Genomic DNA, 20181 nt, shown 5'->3' on the forward strand with positions numbered 1-20181 from the left:
ATGCCCAAAAGCTAGTAAAAGTATGGGAAAGTGCTTTTGGATCTGTACTAGTGAAAAGCTGGCTTTGGAAAAAAATGTTGCCACAGGTAGAAGCAAGACCAATTTTAGAAGATTGTAAACCATATCATAAATCTTATGCCTCCCAATTTGAACTAGAACTGAGAGGTCAACAAGATTGGTAAGACCTTTGAAGCTGTCCTCATGTCTAGTGTCATCAATATGATTGTCAAGTTGTAATTCAAATTTTATTAATCCCAGTCAAAGAAGTCATTAGAAAGAGAAGTGCTGGCTTAGGGTATGCCACGGCATACCCTGGCCACCCACTGGGTCCGCCAGTGGCGGCGGCTGGTAAGGAATGCAGCAGCTGCCCATTTCGTCCCCAATTGCATGCAGTTTGTTCCGCTTCTTTTTGGCGATTTAAGAAGCTTGTGGCTACAAACCCTGCAGAAGGGCACATTTCCTCGTGATTTCGCGATGTGGTTTTTAAGTGTTAGAGATTAGGATTTCGCGATGTGATTACAAAATTAAATTCAAATTGTATGACAGGCGAAAGTTTGAATTTCATATCTTAACTATTAAACTTCAAACTCAAAAACCAGATATCTTTGCATACCTTAACTATTAAACCCGGACAAACTACCCCCACCCCACCCCCACCCCGCGCGCGCGAACTGGTCAAGGCTGTTGGTTTTGCTGATGTGGCAATAGGACCCACATGTCATACCTTTCTTTCCTCTCTCTCTACCTCTCTTGCTCCTAGGCATAATTAATTGCGGCGAACGTGGCTAATACCATGGCCGGTTGGCACCCGGCAGGTCGGCCTTGCGCGCGGCTCACCGACACGGTGAGCACCTCGCGTTCTAGATCACCCTACACGTGTGCCCGACGCCGATGCTGGAGCTCGTCGTGCCCACACCGGTGCTACTGCTAGTGCCGCCAGTTCTTGGCAAGAGCAAGAGCCATGGCGTCACGATTGGAGACAGTGGCTTCTCGACACGGTTGAGTGGCGGCGGGTGGCCCCTCTCCTATGTCCAAGCAGCGGTGGCGACGGCTTGTGGCCTACCTCGCGGTCAAGTGGCGGAAGCTCTCGAGACCTATCCCTTTGTGGGCGAGTGGCAGTGGTGGCAGCGCTCGTGAACCCCCCCCCCCTCCCCCCAACCCCCACCCACACACACATGGGCTGGTGGATGCACCTGAGACCTCCTCCTCCATGGATCGGTGGCGGCGACGCCAGGATCTCCTCCCCCTCAGGCCAACGAGGGCGGTGGCCATTATGGCAGACCAAGGGCTCCTGCACGCCGCGATAGAGGGAGGGTGAGGGAAAGGTGAGGGGACACAATTGTGGCAAGTGGGGTGTGACATGTGGGTCTCATTGCCACATCAGCAAAACCGTCTGCTAAACAACTTTAGACCTAATTAAGGATGGTATTTTGTTAGGGTTTTTTTGAAAGCTTGTCTTCTTTTTTGATAAAATCTTGTCTGGTTTTTTTTAGTTAAGGTATAGATATTTGGTTTTTAAGTTTGGAGTTGTTTTTCAGATGGGTGACAAGTTCAGGGGTAAAACAGAATTCCTTCAAAAAATCTCGCAAAAAAAAATCCTCTCCACTCGGCGCTTAGGGTTCCTCCGGCGGCGGCGGCGCAGCTGCACTCCTCCCGCCCGGGCCCCGGCTCGAGTCTGCCGTCCGCCACCTCCCGCCCGCGAGCGCGCGGCCAGCTCGGGCCTGCGCCCCGCTCCCGGCGCCCCGCGGCCATCTCGCGGCGCCCCTGTCCCTCCGAGGCTCCGAGCAGGTAGTCCCTCCTCCGCCTTCCTTGCAATTAGAAGCGGGTTATTTCTGTGTTCATTACTGCTGCAGTTGTTAATGTCACCCCTGCTGCACTGTACTTGTTATGCACAAGCTTTTATAATTTTTTTTACATATTTATGCACTGATGTATTTAACAATTAATTAGTGGCGGACCCACTGGGTGGGCCATATATACCATGGCAATATAGCATAGTTTTTTTTGAGATAGATATACCATGGCATAGCTAAATATTCAGGCCCAAAAAAAAAAAAAAAATTCATCCCAAGCCCAAGGCCCATGCGCATAACTCAGCCCGAGGGCTCTCACGGAAGACACGGAACACACAACCTGAGACGGCGCTCGCGGGGAGGTGATTCGCGGCTCCCCGGAACTGGTGACGCGCCGCCGCCGCCGCCGCCGCCTCCACCGGTCGCCGGATACCGCCTCCACGGACGCCGGACGCCGATTCGCCCCTGCGCCAGGCTTCCCTCCGCAGGCCGCAGCTGAGTAACTCCGCCTCAAGCCCGTCGACATCGACGCTGCTGCAGTGCTGCCGCGCCGCTTCCGCCGAGCGCCGACCGACGGTGCGCGCTGCCGTTTGATTGACGCACGGTGCGGCGGCTCTCCCTTCTGCAGCCGTGAGCACAACCTCAACGCCTCGGCCCTCCACTCCTCCTAGCTCGGCAGCTCCACTGCCTTGACACGCATTTGGGTATGAAATTTGTGGAAGTGGAGCCCTAACTGCAGCTCGCTAATTTTTTTATAGTGATTGAACAATTGGAAAATTGTAAATTAGTGTAGCGCATAGGTTGGGTGATGCTCTTTTACATGATTGTCTGGTCATATTCATTGAGCGGGATATTTTCTTTGAGGTGGATAAAAATAGGAAACATAATCGAGACTTTCATGAAATTTAGAAATGAGTAAAATGCACCAGAGTTCCACCAACTTGTAAGGGTGTGTCATTTAGGTCCACAAACTCCAAAGACGCATTTCTAGGTCCATCAACTTGTAATCTGTGTCACTTAGGTCCATAAACTTAGAAAACATTGGTCCATAAACTCTAATGGTGCATTTTTTGGTCCATAAACTTGTAATTTGTGCCACTTAGGTCCATAAACTCTAAAAGTGCATTTTTAGATCCATAAGCTCCATCCATGAGTAGTCGTGCGGCCACAGACGCGCCTACAAAGGTCGCCCCAATATCGTTGTCGAATATCTTTCGACTACCGAGAACCACTCTGGATTGACCTAAGTCTAACGTCGTCATGAGATTTTTTGCCGCAACATCTGGTGCCACCATATCCGGCTACTAGCTCCATGGAGGATACAATATCCCTAACCACAGTACCCATATTGTTGAGTCTCTATGTGACATCCTCCACCTTTCCCAAGTCATCACCCCATCCTCTCCACCCATATTATTGGGTCATATCTAGATTTAAGCTCCATAACTCATCAATGGCAGTTTGTAAGCTTCCCTTTAAATCCTAGTACATGTCAGTAACCTCCAAAATAAGCCTTTCATCCCTCCCGTCTCCTCTCCCTATGCTCTTGATTCAAAATCGAGGCTCAAATTTCACCCTTCTAACTCTAGCAACGTGTGGGCACCGTGTAGATTCAAGTTGGTGCAGTATCAGTGCATTAAGATTAGGTGGAGGGATGGACCTAGGTGACACAAATTACAAGTTTATGGATCTAGGAATGGACTTTCAGAATTTGTGGACCTAAGTGACAGAGATTACAAGTTTATGGACCCAGAAATGCAATTTCGAAGTTGATGGACCTAAGTGACACCCTCTTACAAGTTGAAGGATCTCTGGTGCTTTTTACTCTTTAGAAATCTAGAACAGATAAGAAGTAGCTTAGTATGTTTGAACTATTTCTGTTATTATGCAACATCATTATTTAACTGTTGAATTTAAGACTTGGAATGTAATTTTTAATTCTTGGTAACCGAATTTCTCAGTGAAATTTAAATTTAAATTTTGTTACCGAATTATATATGGATTATACCAAATTGCAAGTAGAAAAAATATCATGGCATACCCTCCGTGAAATCCTAGGTACACCAATTTAAGTTGGGATTGGTGTGATGCCATACTAAATTGATATCATACCACTTTTCACTGATACCATACTAAATTGAATGATATACTGTCTTTGTATTTATGTGAACCATATGTTAATGGTGGACGCGAATTTTGCTTCCAAATATAGTCATTTACATGTGAATCAGTGAATAACAGAGTTTTACGATCAATTTGCATATAAACAGTCTCTTAGACCTTTAGGGGTATTACAAACATTTTGGGCCAAACCTACAGTTTCAGTCATTTGAACCAAACAACCAAACAGCTTTCAGCTTTCTCATTCACAGCTTACAACAGTTTTTCCACATCTCACAGCCCAACCAAACAAACCCTTAGATTGCTTGCTGTTCCTAAACCAAAATTGAAGTTACATGCCTCTTTGTAATAACCACGGAAGAAACAAACCAAATATTGATGGTACTTCCAGAGTCAATTTGTTAGTTCGAACCAAGATCTGTTTGCCTAATAAAAAGTTGTTTCCTTAAATTTCAAAATTTGTAGATACAAGATAACACGCATTGCATTATGTTCGTCATGATATTATTGATATAAAAAGGTGTTTTTGCATATATTACATATTCAGAAATTCCCTCCTGCATACAGTGGACCAGCTTCCCCTATGGTTCTTGGCAGCAACATTTCCATCCAGAAAACCTTATACGAGGTTTTATCTGTGAGTGAAGATGCTACATTTGATGAAATCCGTGCAGCATACAAGTCTGCTGCTCTCAGCACACATCTTGACAAAGCACATACAACTCTTGAGTCATCTGTCCCTTCCAGTGAGCAGCAAGAATTTCTGAGCGTTCAGAAAGCTTGGGAAATCCTACGTCATCCTGCATCTAGAGCAGACTATGATAAGCAGCTGCAATCATCCAGACAGAACATTGAGATCATTGCATCTGAAATCGAAGTTGGGGACATGATCATCGAGACCACTGCTGATACTGTGGAGCTGTTGTACCCATGCAGGTGTGGCGATTATTTTTCCATCACTTCATGTGAACTTGGCGAGATGGGAATTTTGGTCAGTGGAGATGGAGAAGTAGAACAGCAGTCATCTGATTCTGCATCAGCTTCTTTTGTTCTGGGCTGTGGCTCTTGTTCTCTTAAAGTACGTTTGGTTATAAATGAAACTTCATAATACATTTCAGACTCTGGTTGTATGTTTCCCGGCAGGATAAGTTTGAGCAAATGACCTCAAAATTATTGAAGAATATGCCTCTGGAGATGGGAATTTTGGTCAGTGGAGATGGAGAAGTAGAACAGCAGTCGTCTGATTCTGCATCAGCTTCTGTTGTTCTGGGCTGTGGCTCTTGTTCTCTTAAAGTACGTTTGGTTATAAATGAAACTTCATAGACTCTGGTTGTATGTTTCCCGGCAGGATAAGTTTGAGCAAATGACCTCAAAATTATTGAAGAATATGCCTCTGGAGATGCGAATTTTAGTCAGTGGAGATGGAGAAGTAGAACAGCAGTCGTCAGATTCTGCATCAGCTTCTGTTGTTCTGGGCTGTGGCTCTTGTTCTCTTAAAGTACGTTTGGTTATAAATGAAACTTCATAGACTCTGGTTATATGTTTCCCGGCAGGATAAGTTTGAGCAAATGACCTCAAAATTATTGAAGAATATGCCTCTGGTTTTCCTGAAAATAGTGCAGACTAAGATTATTTGTTCTTCTGGGAAGTATTGTGAGATCCTGATGGTGGTTGCATTGTGATAAATGACGATTTGACCGTTGTAATCAGCTAACCACCAATCAGCTAACCACCATTGTGAATTCCATACGCTGGGAATTTAAAATGTTCCCGTGGTGGTTATCCGGTACATCTTTGGTTAATGTTGTTTATGGGCCGATTTAATGTTCGCACCTGCCAGCCATTCGCCTAAACAACAGCTAAATGAATGCTTGTTGCTCTTGATTCCTATAGTTCCCTGACGACGAGTCCCTGTTGCTTGAGGCCATTTGCTGTATTTCAATCAAATGGATGATTCAGCGGGCTTGTGGATCTCCTCGGGTAGTTACAGTATGCCTTGTTGTGACCGTATCTGTACTGCTAAGCAAGGACAGCATCCCATGCACAAGCAGAACGTGCGTGTAGCTTTCTTAATGCTAGCGGATAATCTTTCTGCACTAGATGCTTGCAAAATTGTGCCTGCCGTTACCGGCAAGTCATTTGTACAGGACAACGAGTTTACATTACATTACATCTCCTTGCTTGTTCTATTTCCGCCGTCTCTTCCTTTTGCTCTTTGTGGGTGTATCTACATGGTTCTCCGTCAGGAACTGCTTGCCATCCACGGCAAATGAGTTGCAGGACAAGCTAAAATTTTGCTTGGCCTTTTCCACCAGCGCAATCATTCCAATACTGTATCTCAGGAAATTTCCGTTCAGAACCAGATCATGCTCGCCTCACATCGCATCGCATCGACAGAAGAGATCTTTGCGCATCCTGATCTTTGATTCTCCATCCATGCCCCTGAAAGCTACATGAAACCACTACCTGAAAATGCCACGCCGCATCCATTCTTTCTTCTCTCTCTAGGTATTGGTCCAGACGAAGCTTGCACGAGTCCCACACCTCGGTGCTCGGTGACCTCACCGTCGTCGAGACTCGAGAGCCTACGCGCCGGGCCGTAGCTAGAGTGGGCTTGCGGGTGAGCGGTTGGTTTAGCGTTTGCTTCAAGAGAGGCGCGAAAACAACGGCCACGGCGGCCCGCGCATCCCCGCCCGCCGCGAGGACGGACACGAGCGGCGGCCTCGGCTCGGTCTGATGCCGCCACGGCAACCGCCGGAGCACCCGGCGCCCGGCGTTTCCTTCAATTCCTTGGAGTTGAGTTGGCCGGCGGCTCCCAACAAGTCCGAGGCGTCGCTCTCCATCCCGTCGCGTGTGGGTCACAGGATCCGGCCGTGAGTGCTGGCCGGTTGAGTGTGTAGATAGTCAAAGACTCAAGAACGGCGAGTTCATCGACGTTTCACCGGTAAAAGCGTACCGGCGGTTGGGTATGTATGCCTCGGGACCGAGCATCGTGTAGGCTGCAGAACAAGAGTGTGTCCTGCAACTGCTTAGCACTGTTGACAGAGGTCATGTTCCTTTCATGCTAGACTTGCTCGCACCGCACCATCCGGAGAATGTTAACCAAAAACAAAAGAGAGAGCGCTTATTTTGACATGCCTTGGGGAAAAATTATTTTGACATGTAGTGCTGCCGCGATGATCAACCATGTACCAACTACCAACCGTGGACACGTGCACGTAAGATTCAGTAAGTACGTAGTACCTATACCTGCAATGTGACGCCGCAATTTCGATTCTAGTCTGTTGTCCAACTCAAATACTGCCAGCATTTCGTCTTACTTAGCCTTGAACCCAAAGGATTACGAATTCCACGAACGCCAGCACACGCTCCCACAGCGAGGCTCTCCTTTTGAAGTTGCCGGGCACTTGTCATGCACGTCCACATCGATCCCTCCTCCGGGAACCCAATTCCTCCTCCGAGCTCCCCCATTTATATCCACCGCACTCCTCGTCGATCGGATCACGAGCTGATCGGATGAACGGCGCAGACAAAGAATCACCCGATCCGTAGCGGCGCGCAGAAGGATCACTTGATCGGGGAGCAATGCCTTGCTTGGCGCAGGAGCTCCACCCCAGGCCGGCCGCCGCCGCCAGCAACTACTGCAAGTCCCTCTCGTCGCTCATCCGGGAGACTTACGCGCACTGCCACGTCCCCTGCGTCAGGGTCCCCGCCGGCGCCGCCGGCTGGAGCTCCGGCGAGGACAGCGACGACGACGACGGCAGCGGCCTCGACGAAGCGCTCGACACCAAGCAGGTAACACCAAGGGTCGTGGTAGCACTAGCGTCTTGAGAGTTCTTGATCGATCCGTTCGGGGAATTCATTTGACTTGGCGCAGGTGGTCCTCGCCGAGATGAGGAAGCGGTCCCGGTGCAGCCAGCTGGACTCGCCGACGCTGCCGCTGACCAGCGCGGCCTTCGCCTGGTCCTACACCCCGCTCGATCCGAGGACCGTCCTCGAGAAGGTGTCGAGTCCCAAGACGTGCGTCGTGGTGGAGGGGACCGACGAGAAGGCCAAGGAGGAGGAGGCAGCCGAGGATGACGGCGACGCGGACGACGAGAGCGAGGCCTTCTTCTCGGTGAAGAGCTTCTTCACGCGCAGCACGAGCCGGGCGGCGACCGTGGCGTCGTCGGCGGCGGGCATGATGATGGAGATGGACCCGCCGCCGCCGATGCTGCGGTCGCCCGAGGCGTGGGAGCGCTTTCGGGACTGCGAGGGGTGGCCGTTCGGGCTGTGCCGCCGGCCCGCCGTCCTCCCGCTGCCGCCGCTGCCCAGCACGCCGGCCGACTCGTGGAAGTGGCGCAAGAGCGCCAGCAGCGGCTTCGCCGCGAGCCCGGCCCCTGCTTACACCCACAAGCTTGCCAGTAAATAACCGCATCGCCATTGATGATTAGCCAAGAAGGACCTCGGACCGTACCGTCCGTCTTAGCAACGCTGCTGAGACGAGACGACGTTTACAAGCTCTTCAGCTACTAGTTTGTGACTCTCTGCTTGATGAGTGTTGCCAGCAGTGGTGGCGCTTCTCGTACTCTTAGCTAGTCCTGTTCTTCCGCCCTCCTCTAGAACGCGGCAATTTCATAGGAATTCTACAGGACACGAGACATCCAGTTCGAACAAAAAATGTGAAGTTTCCTAGGAAATTCCTACGAAAATGTTGCATTTTGAGGAGGCCTTGATCTTTGGGAGGATTTTCATCGGGTGTACGTGCTCTGAATAATAAAACTCAGGTGTAAGTGTACTTTCAGGCCCTGCGCGTCGAATGCTGCAGTTAATTTGGTCCGTGATCAGATCCCCGCTCAATCTTCATCTAAAGTTCCAACAAATGATATTTCTTGTTCCAATTCACTTTTTTTTTTGAAGGTAACAGCATCCAGTTCACTTTCTTACCCCCTCCTTTCCTCCCTAAAAAAGTTCTTAAAGTTCTTTGTTCCATTTGTATGAGGTAAAGACAGCTCTGCACTCCGACAAGTAAAAGCAGATGGAACAAAGCGCAGAGCAGGAGCGCACGGTTTGGCTGGCTACCTTTACTCGCCGACTTGCCAACTGATGTGACCAAAAGGAAAAGGGAATTCTAATCGCTAGAGCGTTGAGTTGGAGGGGCCAAGTACTCCACTATCACTGCCTGCACTGGAGTCTACACCTCTGATTCCGAATTCAGAATTCTGTCCAAGTTGAGAGGCCAAGATTCATAAACGCAGCAGAGAATTCATGGTGCGGGTAGTCACCAGTGCAAGATCTCGTTCGCTTTGCCTTTGCATCACTGACTCGGCAGCAAAGGTGCATTTGCTACAGTCTACAGATCTTGCACATTGTAGCTACAGCTCACTCAGCAGCCGTAGCAACTAGCAAGCGTATGTTACTCCATGAGGCAAGATGATATGATACGACATACCAAACATGAGTTGGTCTTTGGAGATTTCAAATAGAGGGGAAAATATACAGGAAGCGATAAGGGCCTACCAGTTCAGGATATCAAAGGGACACTGCACAAATTCGCTCATCATGCTCAGATGCAAACTTTATAGGCCCTGTTTGGTCCCTAGCACAACTTGTGCTAGGAAACTTTGACTTTTAATTATTGGTATTAAATGAAGGTGGTTTGCAAAATTAACTCCACAACCCCTGTGCTAGGAACCCTGAAGTATCTAATGAGGCATTTGACCGCGTAATTAGAGAATGATTACTGTAGCATTATTGTAGCCAATCATCAATTAATTACCATCATCGGATGTTGCGGTGGTTTTGCGGGCACACAAGGAGGGATAGAGTCCGGAACGAAGTTATTCGGGATAGGGTCGGGGTGGCACCAATTGAGGGGAAACTTACTCAGCATCGGCTGAGATGGTTTGGACATGTCCAACGAAGGCCTCCTGAGGCGCCGGTGCGTAATGGGATCCTTGAGCTAGTCGATAATGTAAAGAGGGGTAGAGGTAGACCTAAACTGACGTGGGATGAGTCGGTTAAGAGAGACCTTAAGGATTGGAACATCTCTAAAGAGATAGCTTTGGATAGGAGCGCTTGGAGACTAGCTATCAATGTGCCTGAACCTTGAACTTATTTCTTTCGGGTTTCATCTCTAGTCTACCCCAACTTGCTTGGGAAAAAAGGCTATGTTGTTGTTGTTGTATCAGATTTGTCGCCGCCCATTTCTAAAAAAATTTTACAAATAAACTTCATTTAGTACTCCATACCTGTGAGATTTTTTTCGGAAAACGCGCGTTCTAGATACTAGAAGGATCCAAACAATGCACGGTGAACTAAGTCAACTCTACAGTGAACTAAGTCTCTAGAAAAATATATTAGCACCAATACATCAAATTAATGCACGGTCAAGATATATTTCATGGTAGATTTGATGAAAGCTAACTTTGCTTTCCGAAAAAAAAGGACAACTAACTTATACTGCAAATGTTGGTATAATTGGCTAAAATTAGAGAGGTTTAACTTAGAACAAAACTAAAACATCTTATTACTTACTTTTGGAATAGAGGGAATATTTCTTAAATTTGGATCCATTTTCTAATGCTGCAAATCCTTTTCTTCTAAGGTTCCACCCATGAATCAGCTTTGTCGAAGCCAAAAGAGAAACATAGCAAGCAAGAACAAAAAGGAAACGACAGATGTGGTAGCGCAAAGCGAATCAACACTGTTGGAGAAGCCAATTTTTGGAGGAGAAAGAGAGAAATCGAATCATAATTGAGAGTCGACTCTCTAAAAATAAAAAATGATTGGCCCACTCGTCAAAAACCTTCTACCGCCCACTGCAGCGCCTCCTAGGCTGCAGCTAGCCAAACAGGAAGAAGAGACGTACATTCTTGCGTGATTTCTTTTCTTCTATGTGGGACCCTCCTTGCAGAGGAGTCAATTCTTTGTTTCTGCCTAGGTGTTACCCTCTCTCCTCCAAGATTCGACTCACTGCTGCGGATGCCCTTAGTCCCATACATAAAAATGGTGTAATCCAATTTACACAGAAAACCATTACGACATCAACACGGTCTTTATATATAAGACTTTGACTACCAATGTTTGTGTAAATGTTTGTTCTAAATTGAGTTTACATGTGCCGCATAATCAAATTACTTCCCACCTTGAATCTACTAACATCAATTTACCAGTAGTGAAAATCAAAATATTCAACCAACATCAAACCTAAATGAACATATAGATTAGAGGTACCGGTAACAAGTCAATTTTTGTGCCAAAACAGTTACAGTTCCCATTGGTCAACGTTCTGATCTGCCTCACCTCGCGCTGTTTCCGTCTGATGTGGCACCCATTGATTGGCCCAGTGCACATCAGCACGTACTGAGTTGGCGCCTTGGCGGCATTGATGTCCTCCGGCAAAAAGAAAAGGAAAAGACAGTGGGGACGTGAGCACCCTACATCCAACCGTCCAGCCTGCTACCCCGTCAACACCTCAGACCTCGCCCGTCCGATCCTCCCCGCGTTCCCTCGCCGATCACCGGGCCCACTGCACGCAGCCGGCGCCACCTCACCCTTCGACTGCTCGCTCTCTTCCGATCGCATCGCGCGGCGGCCTCCTCGCCCTCAGCCGCCTGGCACGCCTCGGCTCCCGACTCCCGTCGCCGCCGTCCCAGCGGAGCTGGGCAGGTACACCTTCAACGCACGCTACAGGTGAGCCGCCTTCGCTACTCTCTTACTCGTGTTTGAGAAGGTGCTCGCGGAGATCTAGGTTGTTAGCGATTCGGTTCGAAATTTCCTTGATGCGGGTGGTTGCTGCGTGGTAATTTGCTGTAGGATTTGGCATACGACAAGTGGAAAGGAACCCTTGTTAGTTTTCCAGGCGTAAACTCCAGCTCTGATCTCCTAGGCTAGTTCGGAATTTTAGTCTTTTTTTGTTGTTTTGGACTTAATTTCGTGCTGTGGGTAAATGTATTGAATTATGCACCCGTAATACATCTATAACTATGAGCAAAGCTGCGGATTCAAGAATAATTATATATTTGTTTGATTCTGGGGCGTATATCTTTAGGCTGGGTGTAAATTCAGTTATACATTTTGTTTATTTCCAATGATGCAAGGCACTAAGCATTTGTATGTAATCTCATTTTGTGTTGGCATTTTCACTGTCTACCATTTCAAATAAATCTTCACAATATCTACAACTTGGTGATATGGGATATTAAAGAAGTTATTAGAAAAACACTGTTAAAACCCTGGTTTTATGACCAGGAAATTGCAACACTATAATTGTACTCGAAATCCACTGCCCACTGTCACTAGGTCATAGCTGCAAAAGAGCACATGCATCCTGGTTTGTGGCACATAACCTCAACACCTCTGGTCACCTGTGGTGCCACATTGCGGTGTACAAGGTGGGGCGCAGGCAACATGCCGACGCGGCACCGCGGATTGGCCCACGCTGTCAGGTCAGGTTCTCAGGTTGGGTCTTCTTGAGGTGGGGTTTGGTAAAAACAATAAGACCATTACCCTTGGGGTTATGTGTTTTAAGCCAAGGCGCCTATGTTTCTGCGAAAAAATAAAGGATAACCATAAAACATGTGGTTCTATGCACTTTATTTTGGAAATTCAAGGTAATCTCATTTTAACTTAAAAAAAGGATATTCTGCTATATGAGCACCAGTTATAGGCTCACAGTTATAAGATGGCATTCAGTTAGAGAACATTTCAAAGCTCCAGAATAGAGTTGCTGGTGTCCGGTGTTCCTTGTGGTACTTAAGCTGATTGAATTGTGATTGGCATCAACTTTAAGGGTTTTGTCTATTGTTTCTGTTTTTACTGTTGTTCATGGCCGCCAGTTTTCACATATCCTACTGATTGATATTTACAGGATAGATTCCTTTGGCCGAATTGTGGAAGCCTTATACACTGTTATACAAGGCAGCTGCATTGAAGATGTCTGAGTTCCTTGACCTAGAGGCACAAGATGGGATAAGGATGCCCTGGAATGTTATTCCAGGCACAAAGCAGGAGGCTTTGAACTGTGTGATTCCTGTTTCTGCTATCTATACACCTCTGAAGTCAATTCCTGATATTCCGGTTCTCCCATATTCACCCCTTCGCTGTCGCATGTGTCGTTCCATCCTCAATCCTTTCTCCATTGTTGACTATGTTGCTAAGATCTGGGTCTGTCCATTCTGCTTTCAGCGCAATCAATTCCCTCAACACTACTCCTCGATCTCAGAAAATAATCTCCCTGCAGAACTCTTTCCTCAGTATACCACCGTTGAGTACATATCATCAACCGAAACTGGTCCTGTAGTGCCACCGGTTTTCATTTTTGTTGTAGATACTTGCATGATTGAAGAAGAAATCGGTTATTTGAAGTCTGCATTGGCACAAGTTGTTGAGCTATTGCCAGATAATTCCCTTGTTGGATTCATTACTTTTGGAACGTATGTGCAGGTAAAAGCTCACTGTTTCTCACTAATGCTCCATATAATTGACAGTTGTTCTGTTCGATGTTTTATTGGTTAGTTTAGTAACATATATAATACATGTCCATTCAGGTTCATGAATTGGGTTTTGGCTTGTTGCCTAAGTCATATGTGTTCAAGGGAACAAAGGAGGTCACCAAGGAACAAATATTGGAACAAATGTGCTTCTTTGCAGGGAAGAAAATGCCCACAACTGGGGTGATTGCTGGTACCAGAGATGGTCTTTCATCCGAGAGCATCTCTAGGTTCCTGCTGCCTGCTTCTGAATGCGAGTTTGTGTTGAACTCAGTTAAGAACCAGTTATATTAAAATAAGAAATAACCATGTTCATACCGTATGATATATCCTCAATGTTCAATATTGCAAATTTCACTACCTGTAGGTTATAGAAGAAATGCAAAAGGACCCTTGGCCTGTACCAGCTGATCAGCGGGCATCAAGGTGCACTGGAGTTGCCTTAAGTGTTGCAGCCAATCTCCTTGGGGTTTGTGTCCCTGGATCAGGTGCTAGGATAATGGCATTTGTTGGTGGTCCATCTACAGAAGGCCCTGGTTCTGTAAGTCGTAATTCTTTCAACTGGATCTGGATGCCATTCTTTTAAAGCCATCCTGGGTTCCTTTCAGTACATCAGTCCTGAATTAACATGCCTAATAGAGGGCCAATTGGGAAGGTTCCTTCAGCGATGTACAACCAACATATTTCTCTAGAAATTCAACATATGTCAAACATATGTTCCTATAAGCTCTAGAAATGTTACTGTCTGTAACTTCTCCAACATTATATTCTGAAGTGGAATGGATTATGCTCACATAACATGAACATATCTGGATCTGATGCTCTAAATTTTATACAAGATTTACATGGTTTTATCTTATTTCCCCTAAATGGTCTGCTAGATGCTAAAATGCTAAATTACTGTTAACAACCATGATTCTGGGAGCAGTTATTTAGCTGTATAGTTCACTATATGCCTGAGTTTTATTTGTTTACATTTGCTTGGGGATTATATTGGAGTACCCATAATAGTATAAGATAAGTACTTATTCACTTGCTTTAGACTATGAGATGTAACCATAAGTGATTTATGATGGAGTACCCGTAATAGTATAAGATAAATACTTGTTCTATTGTTGTACAGTTTTTTTCAGAGGATGCTGTTGTATATTTTCTTGAAACGACTAACTCATGTTTATCTCACTACTTACATTGGATTTCATTTACCAGAATTTTCGTCACATCACTAGGCGATATCATGGAATAACACCTTGCCCCAGTTAATTTGTTTAGAAACTCACATTGCTCTTGCTACAGATAATAATTAAGCTTTAGCTTTAGTGACAACTATGATTTTCGTACCATGTAATTATATGATTCAGAGATGCTCCTGTAAAATCCTATCTTGTGCAGTAGGATGACTGTCTTGCACAATTTCCAGATTGTATCCAAATCCTTATATGAGCCACTTCGTTCACACAAGGACCTTGATAAAGACTCGGCACCACTATACGACAAAGCTGTTAAGTTCTACGATCAAATAGCAAAGCAGCTTGTGCACCAAGGGCATGTGCTGGATTTGTTTGCCTGTGCAGTCGATCAGGTTTGCCACTGATTTCCTTTTTTCAAGTATGAAGTTATAATTCATTTGGGACAAATCCCAGCATGCTGAACTCCTCCTTCGGCAACATTCTATTATGAGCCTATACATCATTATTACACTTGTTCTGATTTTTTTTATTTTTTTACTGTTGATTTTGCTAAAACTCCATCTTTATCACATACAGGTGTCTATGCATCAGAGTACATCATGCATATGCGCAATTTAAAACATGCTCTGGATTGCTAATCGAAATCGATAACATCACAATGCACAGTATTTTGATATACCATTAACAACCTGCCAAATTTGGTCACCTAAGAAACAAGGCATTTCCAATGTTTACATGTAAGATTGTGTACACAGTTGATTCCAATAGTAGGACAGACAATCAGTGTAATTAAATACACTTGTGAAAAAAGAAATTTGAGTGGACAGGTCATTATAAGCACCACTGCACAGTATTTTCAATGTGAAATTGATATGTGTGATTACTTGTTCTGAACTAATAAATTTCTTCTTTGTGGTTTGATTTTATAGGTAGGAGTAGCTGAAATGAAGGTTGCAATTGAGAAGACTGGGGGAATGGTTGTGCTTGCTGAAAGTTTTGGCCATTCTGTTTTCAAGGACTCACTTCGCCACATTTTTCAGTCAGCAGATGACAAACTTGGTCTATCATTCAAGTAAATATTCTTTTGTCAATCTTAATTTTATTGTTGTGGTAGCATGACTTTTATATGATTGTTTCTATAGAAGATCAAATGTAATTGTAAGGACTTGAACTGGGTCACCTTTATTTTTTTAGAACTTTATACATGCAAGATGCAGTTCTGAATTGGCAGAGCTACTGCTTCCTTATATCTCTTTTGAGAATGGTGCATTAGAGACACTTCACACTTGATTTCCCTTTTGAATACCATAGAATCACACCTAGTCATTCTTCAATACACCAGGAAATATATGTTGTTGTGCATAGTACAATTGAAAGGTTTCAGTGCATCCCAGCTGTTTTCCACGTCAAGGTGTTGTACAATTGCTTAAAAGTGGGTTGACTGTTAATCGCTCTGCTTAAAACATAGCATCTAGTGCTTTGGTTGCACTTGCACATTGACCATAACTGAAGCTGACTGGTTGCCATATTAGTGAAGGCATTGTCTCGTTATTCCTTGAATAGATGATCCCATGTAGGTTGCTAATGGCATGTTTGGATTTTGAAAGTTATACTGGAAGATTTCACTTGGGATAATTGAACCTGAGATTTCTTAGTTTACATCATACTCCCTCTGGATACAAATGTAAGTCGTTCAGGACATTGACATGGTCCAAGATGTCACTCGTGCTTTTCGTGAAATTATGTTACTTCAGATAAAAGGAATCGGGTATTGTGAAAACACTTCTATGTTGAAGTACTACCAATTTATGTTCTCACTTCTGAGTCTGTGATTGGAGGGAGTATCTTTGTGGAATGGTGGCATTCTGATTTATTAATATGGCTAAATTGCCTCTGCAGTGGTATTCTTGAAATCAATTGTTCAAAGGATGTCAAGGTTCAAGGCATCATTGGACCTTGTACTTCCCTGGAGAAGGTATGACACTATGGCCATTCAATAGCTACTTCGTTATTTAAGCACACAACAAGCTGCTCGCGTTTTTCCTGCCGTTTCTAATATTGCTGTCATGTCACACAGAAAAGTCCTTTGTCGTCAGACACTGTTATTGGTCAAGGAAACACTAGCGCTTGGAAAATGTGCGGTCTTGACAAAAAAACATCACTTTGCTTTGTATATGACATTGCAAAAAAAGATGGTCAAGATTCAATTGGTCAATCAACAAGCAATCAGTTCTACTTTCAATTCTTAACCTAGTAAGAAGATTTTTGGTTTCCTTTGGCTTATCATACGCAAGTAGCTATTTCTGTTTTGGATGAATTTGTCTGCCTGACTTGAGGGTGCCACATTCAGCTATCAGCACAATGAGGGTATGATGCGATTAAGATCAACCACAATATCCAGAAGATGGGTCTCTGGCACCGACAATGTGGAGGCAAGTTTCCTTTTTTTTTAATTTAATAATAGTAAATTTTCAAGCACTTTGTTTTTACAAGCTATAGCTAGTTTAGCTAATACAATGAATTTTTCTGTATTCAAGGCAGGTTTATGCCTGTTTTTTATTTCTTTCCTGTGTTTATTTTCCCTGGTGTTTCCACTTTTTGAGTTTTGAAACAAAGCTATGGTATTTGTTCCTTAGCAAGTTCGTTTGTGCTGTAGGAGTTAGTAGCTGGCTTTGATCAAGAAGCTGCTGCTGCAGTCATGGCACGCTTGGTGTCATTTAAGATGGAAACTGAGGTATCCCCAGCATATTTCGCTTTAGCGTCAATGCAAAATGTTATTACTTTATGCTTTATCAGTTGTAGTGTTGTACAATGAGCCTCTTTGCTGTTTTGATGAGAAATGGGAATTGAATCATTATAGATCATTCTGCTGACACACGCTCTCTCTGTAAATAATTGCTGGTCATCATAGTGTTATGTCAGCTCACAACAATTAACTTTTTTATGGTCAATCCGGCTGCAGAAGTTTATAAGAGCAATATCAATTCATTTTTGTCTATGTGGCTATACACAGCATTTTTGGAGTATATAGGCTGAGGGATTCGCGAAGCATGCACAATAATTTAAGTAGTTGAGCTCATCTTAATGTAACATTTTCCTGTCATGGATTATTCTAGGTTGATTTTGACCCAGTAAGATGGCTTGATCGAGCTTTGATACGTATATGTTCTAAATTTGGAGACTATCAGAAGGAAACACCCTCGTCCTTCAGTTTATCTCCGCGTCTATCAATATTTCCTCAGTTTATTTTCAATTTGAGGCGTTCTCAGTTTGTTCAGGTACACTTTTCACCTTTTTTTCATTAAGCAATGCTTCGAATATGAAATTTTTACATCTCTGGATATTAATTATTTATTTCCTGAGCAGGTTTTCAATAACAGTCCTGATGAAACTGCATATTTTAGGATGATGTTGGACAGAGAGAATGTAGCCAATGCAGTTGTGATGATTCAGCCTTCACTTTTATCTTATTCATTTCAGTCAGGACCAGAGCCAGTTCTCTTGGATGTAACTGCAATTGCTTCTGACAAGATCCTTTTGTTGGATTCTTATTTTACTGTTGTCATATTCCATGGGGTAACCATTGCCCAGTGGCGAAAAGCTGGTTACCAAGATCAAGAAGGTCATGAGGTAAGCCTTCTCACAGCTTTATAATGTTAGTCTGCTTAAGGTACAAAACTTTTTTGCCCGTGCATTATTTTTCAAACACATTTTTGTTTATTACTTAATCTTCACATCAAATCAAATTGTCATTATTTTTATATTATAGTGATCAAGGTATATCACAGTGCATTGTGGATTACATGCTATAGTTGCCATCTGGTGCTTACTTGTACTATGTTCAGGCGTTTGCCCAGTTGTTAAAAGCTCCACACGAGGAAGCTAATTCAATAATAAAGGAACGGTTTCCTGTGCCCCGTTTGGTAGTCTGCGATCAATATGGATCTCAGGTACTTTTTTTTTCTTGTCCATTTTGAATTTCTTTAGTTCTGTTTGGACATGACGCGGTGGGGTTGATAATTCATAGTTTTTTTTAATAAGTAGTCCATGGGTTAGTGAAGTAATCCCTAAGTTTCATTTGATCATGTAAGATAATACTCCTTGTTGTGGATTCAGGGGTATTTGCACGATACAAGAACAATGAGCCATTGCCTGTGTCTAACTAGTTCTATGGCATGAAAATAATGAAGTGTTCAACAATTGCTGCTAAAAAAATTATCTTGTACTAATTTTAGTTGCCAAAAATCTCAAAACCTCATCTCAACCAAACAGTGTTTATATCCAATGACTGGGTCATGCTGTTGGTCACATCTAACCGTCAATGTTCATTTGCTCTAATAAAGCCTGTGATCCTTTACTTTCATTTCAAGGTCCCTGATGTTTCAGCAGTCTCAGAATCAAGCCATTTGTCATGTCTAACCACCAGTGCTCTAGTGTGTGTTTGAACCATGAAGTGTATTATGGTTTAGGGGGATCTGGTCAATATTGACCAAGGAAAAAGAACTACCATTTCCATCGATAGAACCATATTTTTCAACTGCAGTCTCATCACAACCTTTCTGTTGGCATACCTTTCCCGCTATTATTTGTTCTAGAAAGAACTAAAAATTACTTCTGAAACTGCAGGCTCGATTTTTACTGGCGAAGCTAAATCCATCAGTGACGTATAACTCAGATAATCCCGCCCCTGGTGGAGATGTCATCTTCACTGATGATGTGAGCTTCCAGGTTTTCATGGACCATCTCCAGCGGCTATCAGTCCAATAGCACATGGATCTCTGTAGAGCAGTGCATAGAGCAACTTTGTACCACCATTGATCACTTCTGCTGTACAGTAAGGAGAATCTTTTTTGTTTGTAATGTCTTACAAGCTGGTTTTTAATTATACACCTCCCCCCCCCCCCCCCCCTTTATTAGTGCATTGTTGAATGGCAAAGTGCACTTTCAGTAAGATGGCTACATTTCTATGGATTTACCGAAGAGGCATCTTTTGAACGAGTAATCGTGTGTTATGTCATTTAGGAAGTTGCCAATCTGCTGAGGCATTTTGTCACGACGCCTCTCCATTTTCCTTCAGACCAACCACAGCCTTATTAGGCGAAGGCACTGTTCTGCTAAGTGACGTGCACGAACGCAGAAAAACACGCCTGTTCCGAAGAGCTGCCTACTGCAACGCTTCCTATATACCAGCAGCGAATTTTCTTTCTTCAATGTCGTTTGGATATTAGATGATGTACCCCAAATGATAAACAAAGAAAGCACGGTTTAAAACAAAGCTTCAAGCGGCAACACAATGCCTAAGATAGTAAGATTTTTTTTGCGTAGTTAAAATATAGTCCGAAACTTTTCTTTTCTAATAAATCCAATTGAAAACTCAGTCAAATCAACTCCAAATACAAATTTTACATGCACTTGAAACAAGCCAAAACAAACATAGTACAACAAGCAGATCAAATTTTTATCAAGTTGTGTTTGTTTGTGAGAACCAAAATGTTGTGTTTTGGATTATCAAGACATTTTTGTGATGAATTTAACAATTTGATGTTATCGATTTTGGTATAGTTTTCTATAAATTTGATCAACATTTTTTTACTTCTAACTAAT

General features: G+C 44.0%; 3 protein-coding genes across 4 annotated transcripts; all 3 read left to right on the top strand.

Moving 5' to 3' along the window:
* The first annotated feature begins 1570 nt into the window (after positions 1-1570).
* LOC120681337 (DPH4 homolog) lies at positions 1571-5738 on the top strand. Of its 2 annotated transcripts, none has more exons than XM_039962848.1 (2): positions 1571-1788; positions 4482-5738. In XM_039962848.1, the coding sequence occupies exon 2, from the start codon at positions 4498-4500 to the stop codon at positions 5020-5022; it is 525 nt and encodes a 174-aa protein (XP_039818782.1). In that variant the 5' UTR covers positions 1571-1788; positions 4482-4497; the 3' UTR covers positions 5023-5738. The 2 variants fall into 2 exon arrangements, with proteins under 2 accessions (XP_039818782.1, XP_039818775.1); XM_039962841.1 differs by lacking the exon at positions 1571-1788 and adding an exon at positions 1832-2497.
* A 1510-nt stretch (positions 5739-7248) lies between these two features.
* Positions 7249-8697, top strand: LOC120681327. The gene is made up of 2 exons (XM_039962832.1): positions 7249-7709; positions 7792-8697. The coding sequence occupies exons 1-2, from the start codon at positions 7500-7502 to the stop codon at positions 8323-8325; spliced, it is 744 nt and encodes a 247-aa protein (XP_039818766.1). The 5' UTR covers positions 7249-7499; the 3' UTR covers positions 8326-8697.
* A 2691-nt stretch (positions 8698-11388) lies between these two features.
* Positions 11389-19544, top strand: LOC120681354 (protein transport protein SEC23-like). The gene is made up of 14 exons (XM_039962858.1): positions 11389-11588; positions 12766-13340; positions 13445-13660; positions 13755-13928; positions 14808-14969; positions 15507-15649; positions 16477-16552; positions 16655-16830; positions 16928-17009; positions 17234-17311; positions 17694-17855; positions 17944-18207; positions 18423-18527; positions 19204-19544. The coding sequence occupies exons 2-14, from the start codon at positions 12831-12833 to the stop codon at positions 19342-19344; spliced, it is 2289 nt and encodes a 762-aa protein (XP_039818792.1). The 5' UTR covers positions 11389-11588; positions 12766-12830; the 3' UTR covers positions 19345-19544.
* Positions 19545-20181: the final 637 nt, after the last annotated feature.

The sequence above is a fragment of the Panicum virgatum genome, chromosome 2K (genome assembly GCF_016808335.1).
Source record: "Panicum virgatum strain AP13 chromosome 2K, P.virgatum_v5, whole genome shotgun sequence".
Classification (NCBI taxonomy): domain Eukaryota; kingdom Viridiplantae; phylum Streptophyta; class Magnoliopsida; order Poales; family Poaceae; genus Panicum; species Panicum virgatum.

Excerpts from the sequence above, each read along its gene's own strand:
- LOC120681337 (XM_039962848.1), top strand. The coding sequence starts at position 4,498 with ATGGTTCTTGGCAGCAACATTTCCATCCAGAAAACCTTATACGAGGTT.
- LOC120681327 (XM_039962832.1), top strand. The coding sequence starts at position 7,500 with ATGCCTTGCTTGGCGCAGGAGCTCCACCCCAGGCCGGCCGCCGCCGCC. Across the intron at positions 7,710-7,791 it reads AAGCGCTCGACACCAAGCAG|GTGGTCCTCGCCGAGATGAG; the intron begins GTAACACCAAGG and ends GACTTGGCGCAG.
- LOC120681354 (XM_039962858.1), top strand. The coding sequence starts at position 12,831 with ATGTCTGAGTTCCTTGACCTAGAGGCACAAGATGGGATAAGGATGCCC. Across the intron at positions 16,553-16,654 it reads CTTGTACTTCCCTGGAGAAG|AAAAGTCCTTTGTCGTCAGA; the intron begins GTATGACACTAT and ends CATGTCACACAG. Across the intron at positions 17,856-17,943 it reads GGCGTTCTCAGTTTGTTCAG|GTTTTCAATAACAGTCCTGA; the intron begins GTACACTTTTCA and ends TTTCCTGAGCAG.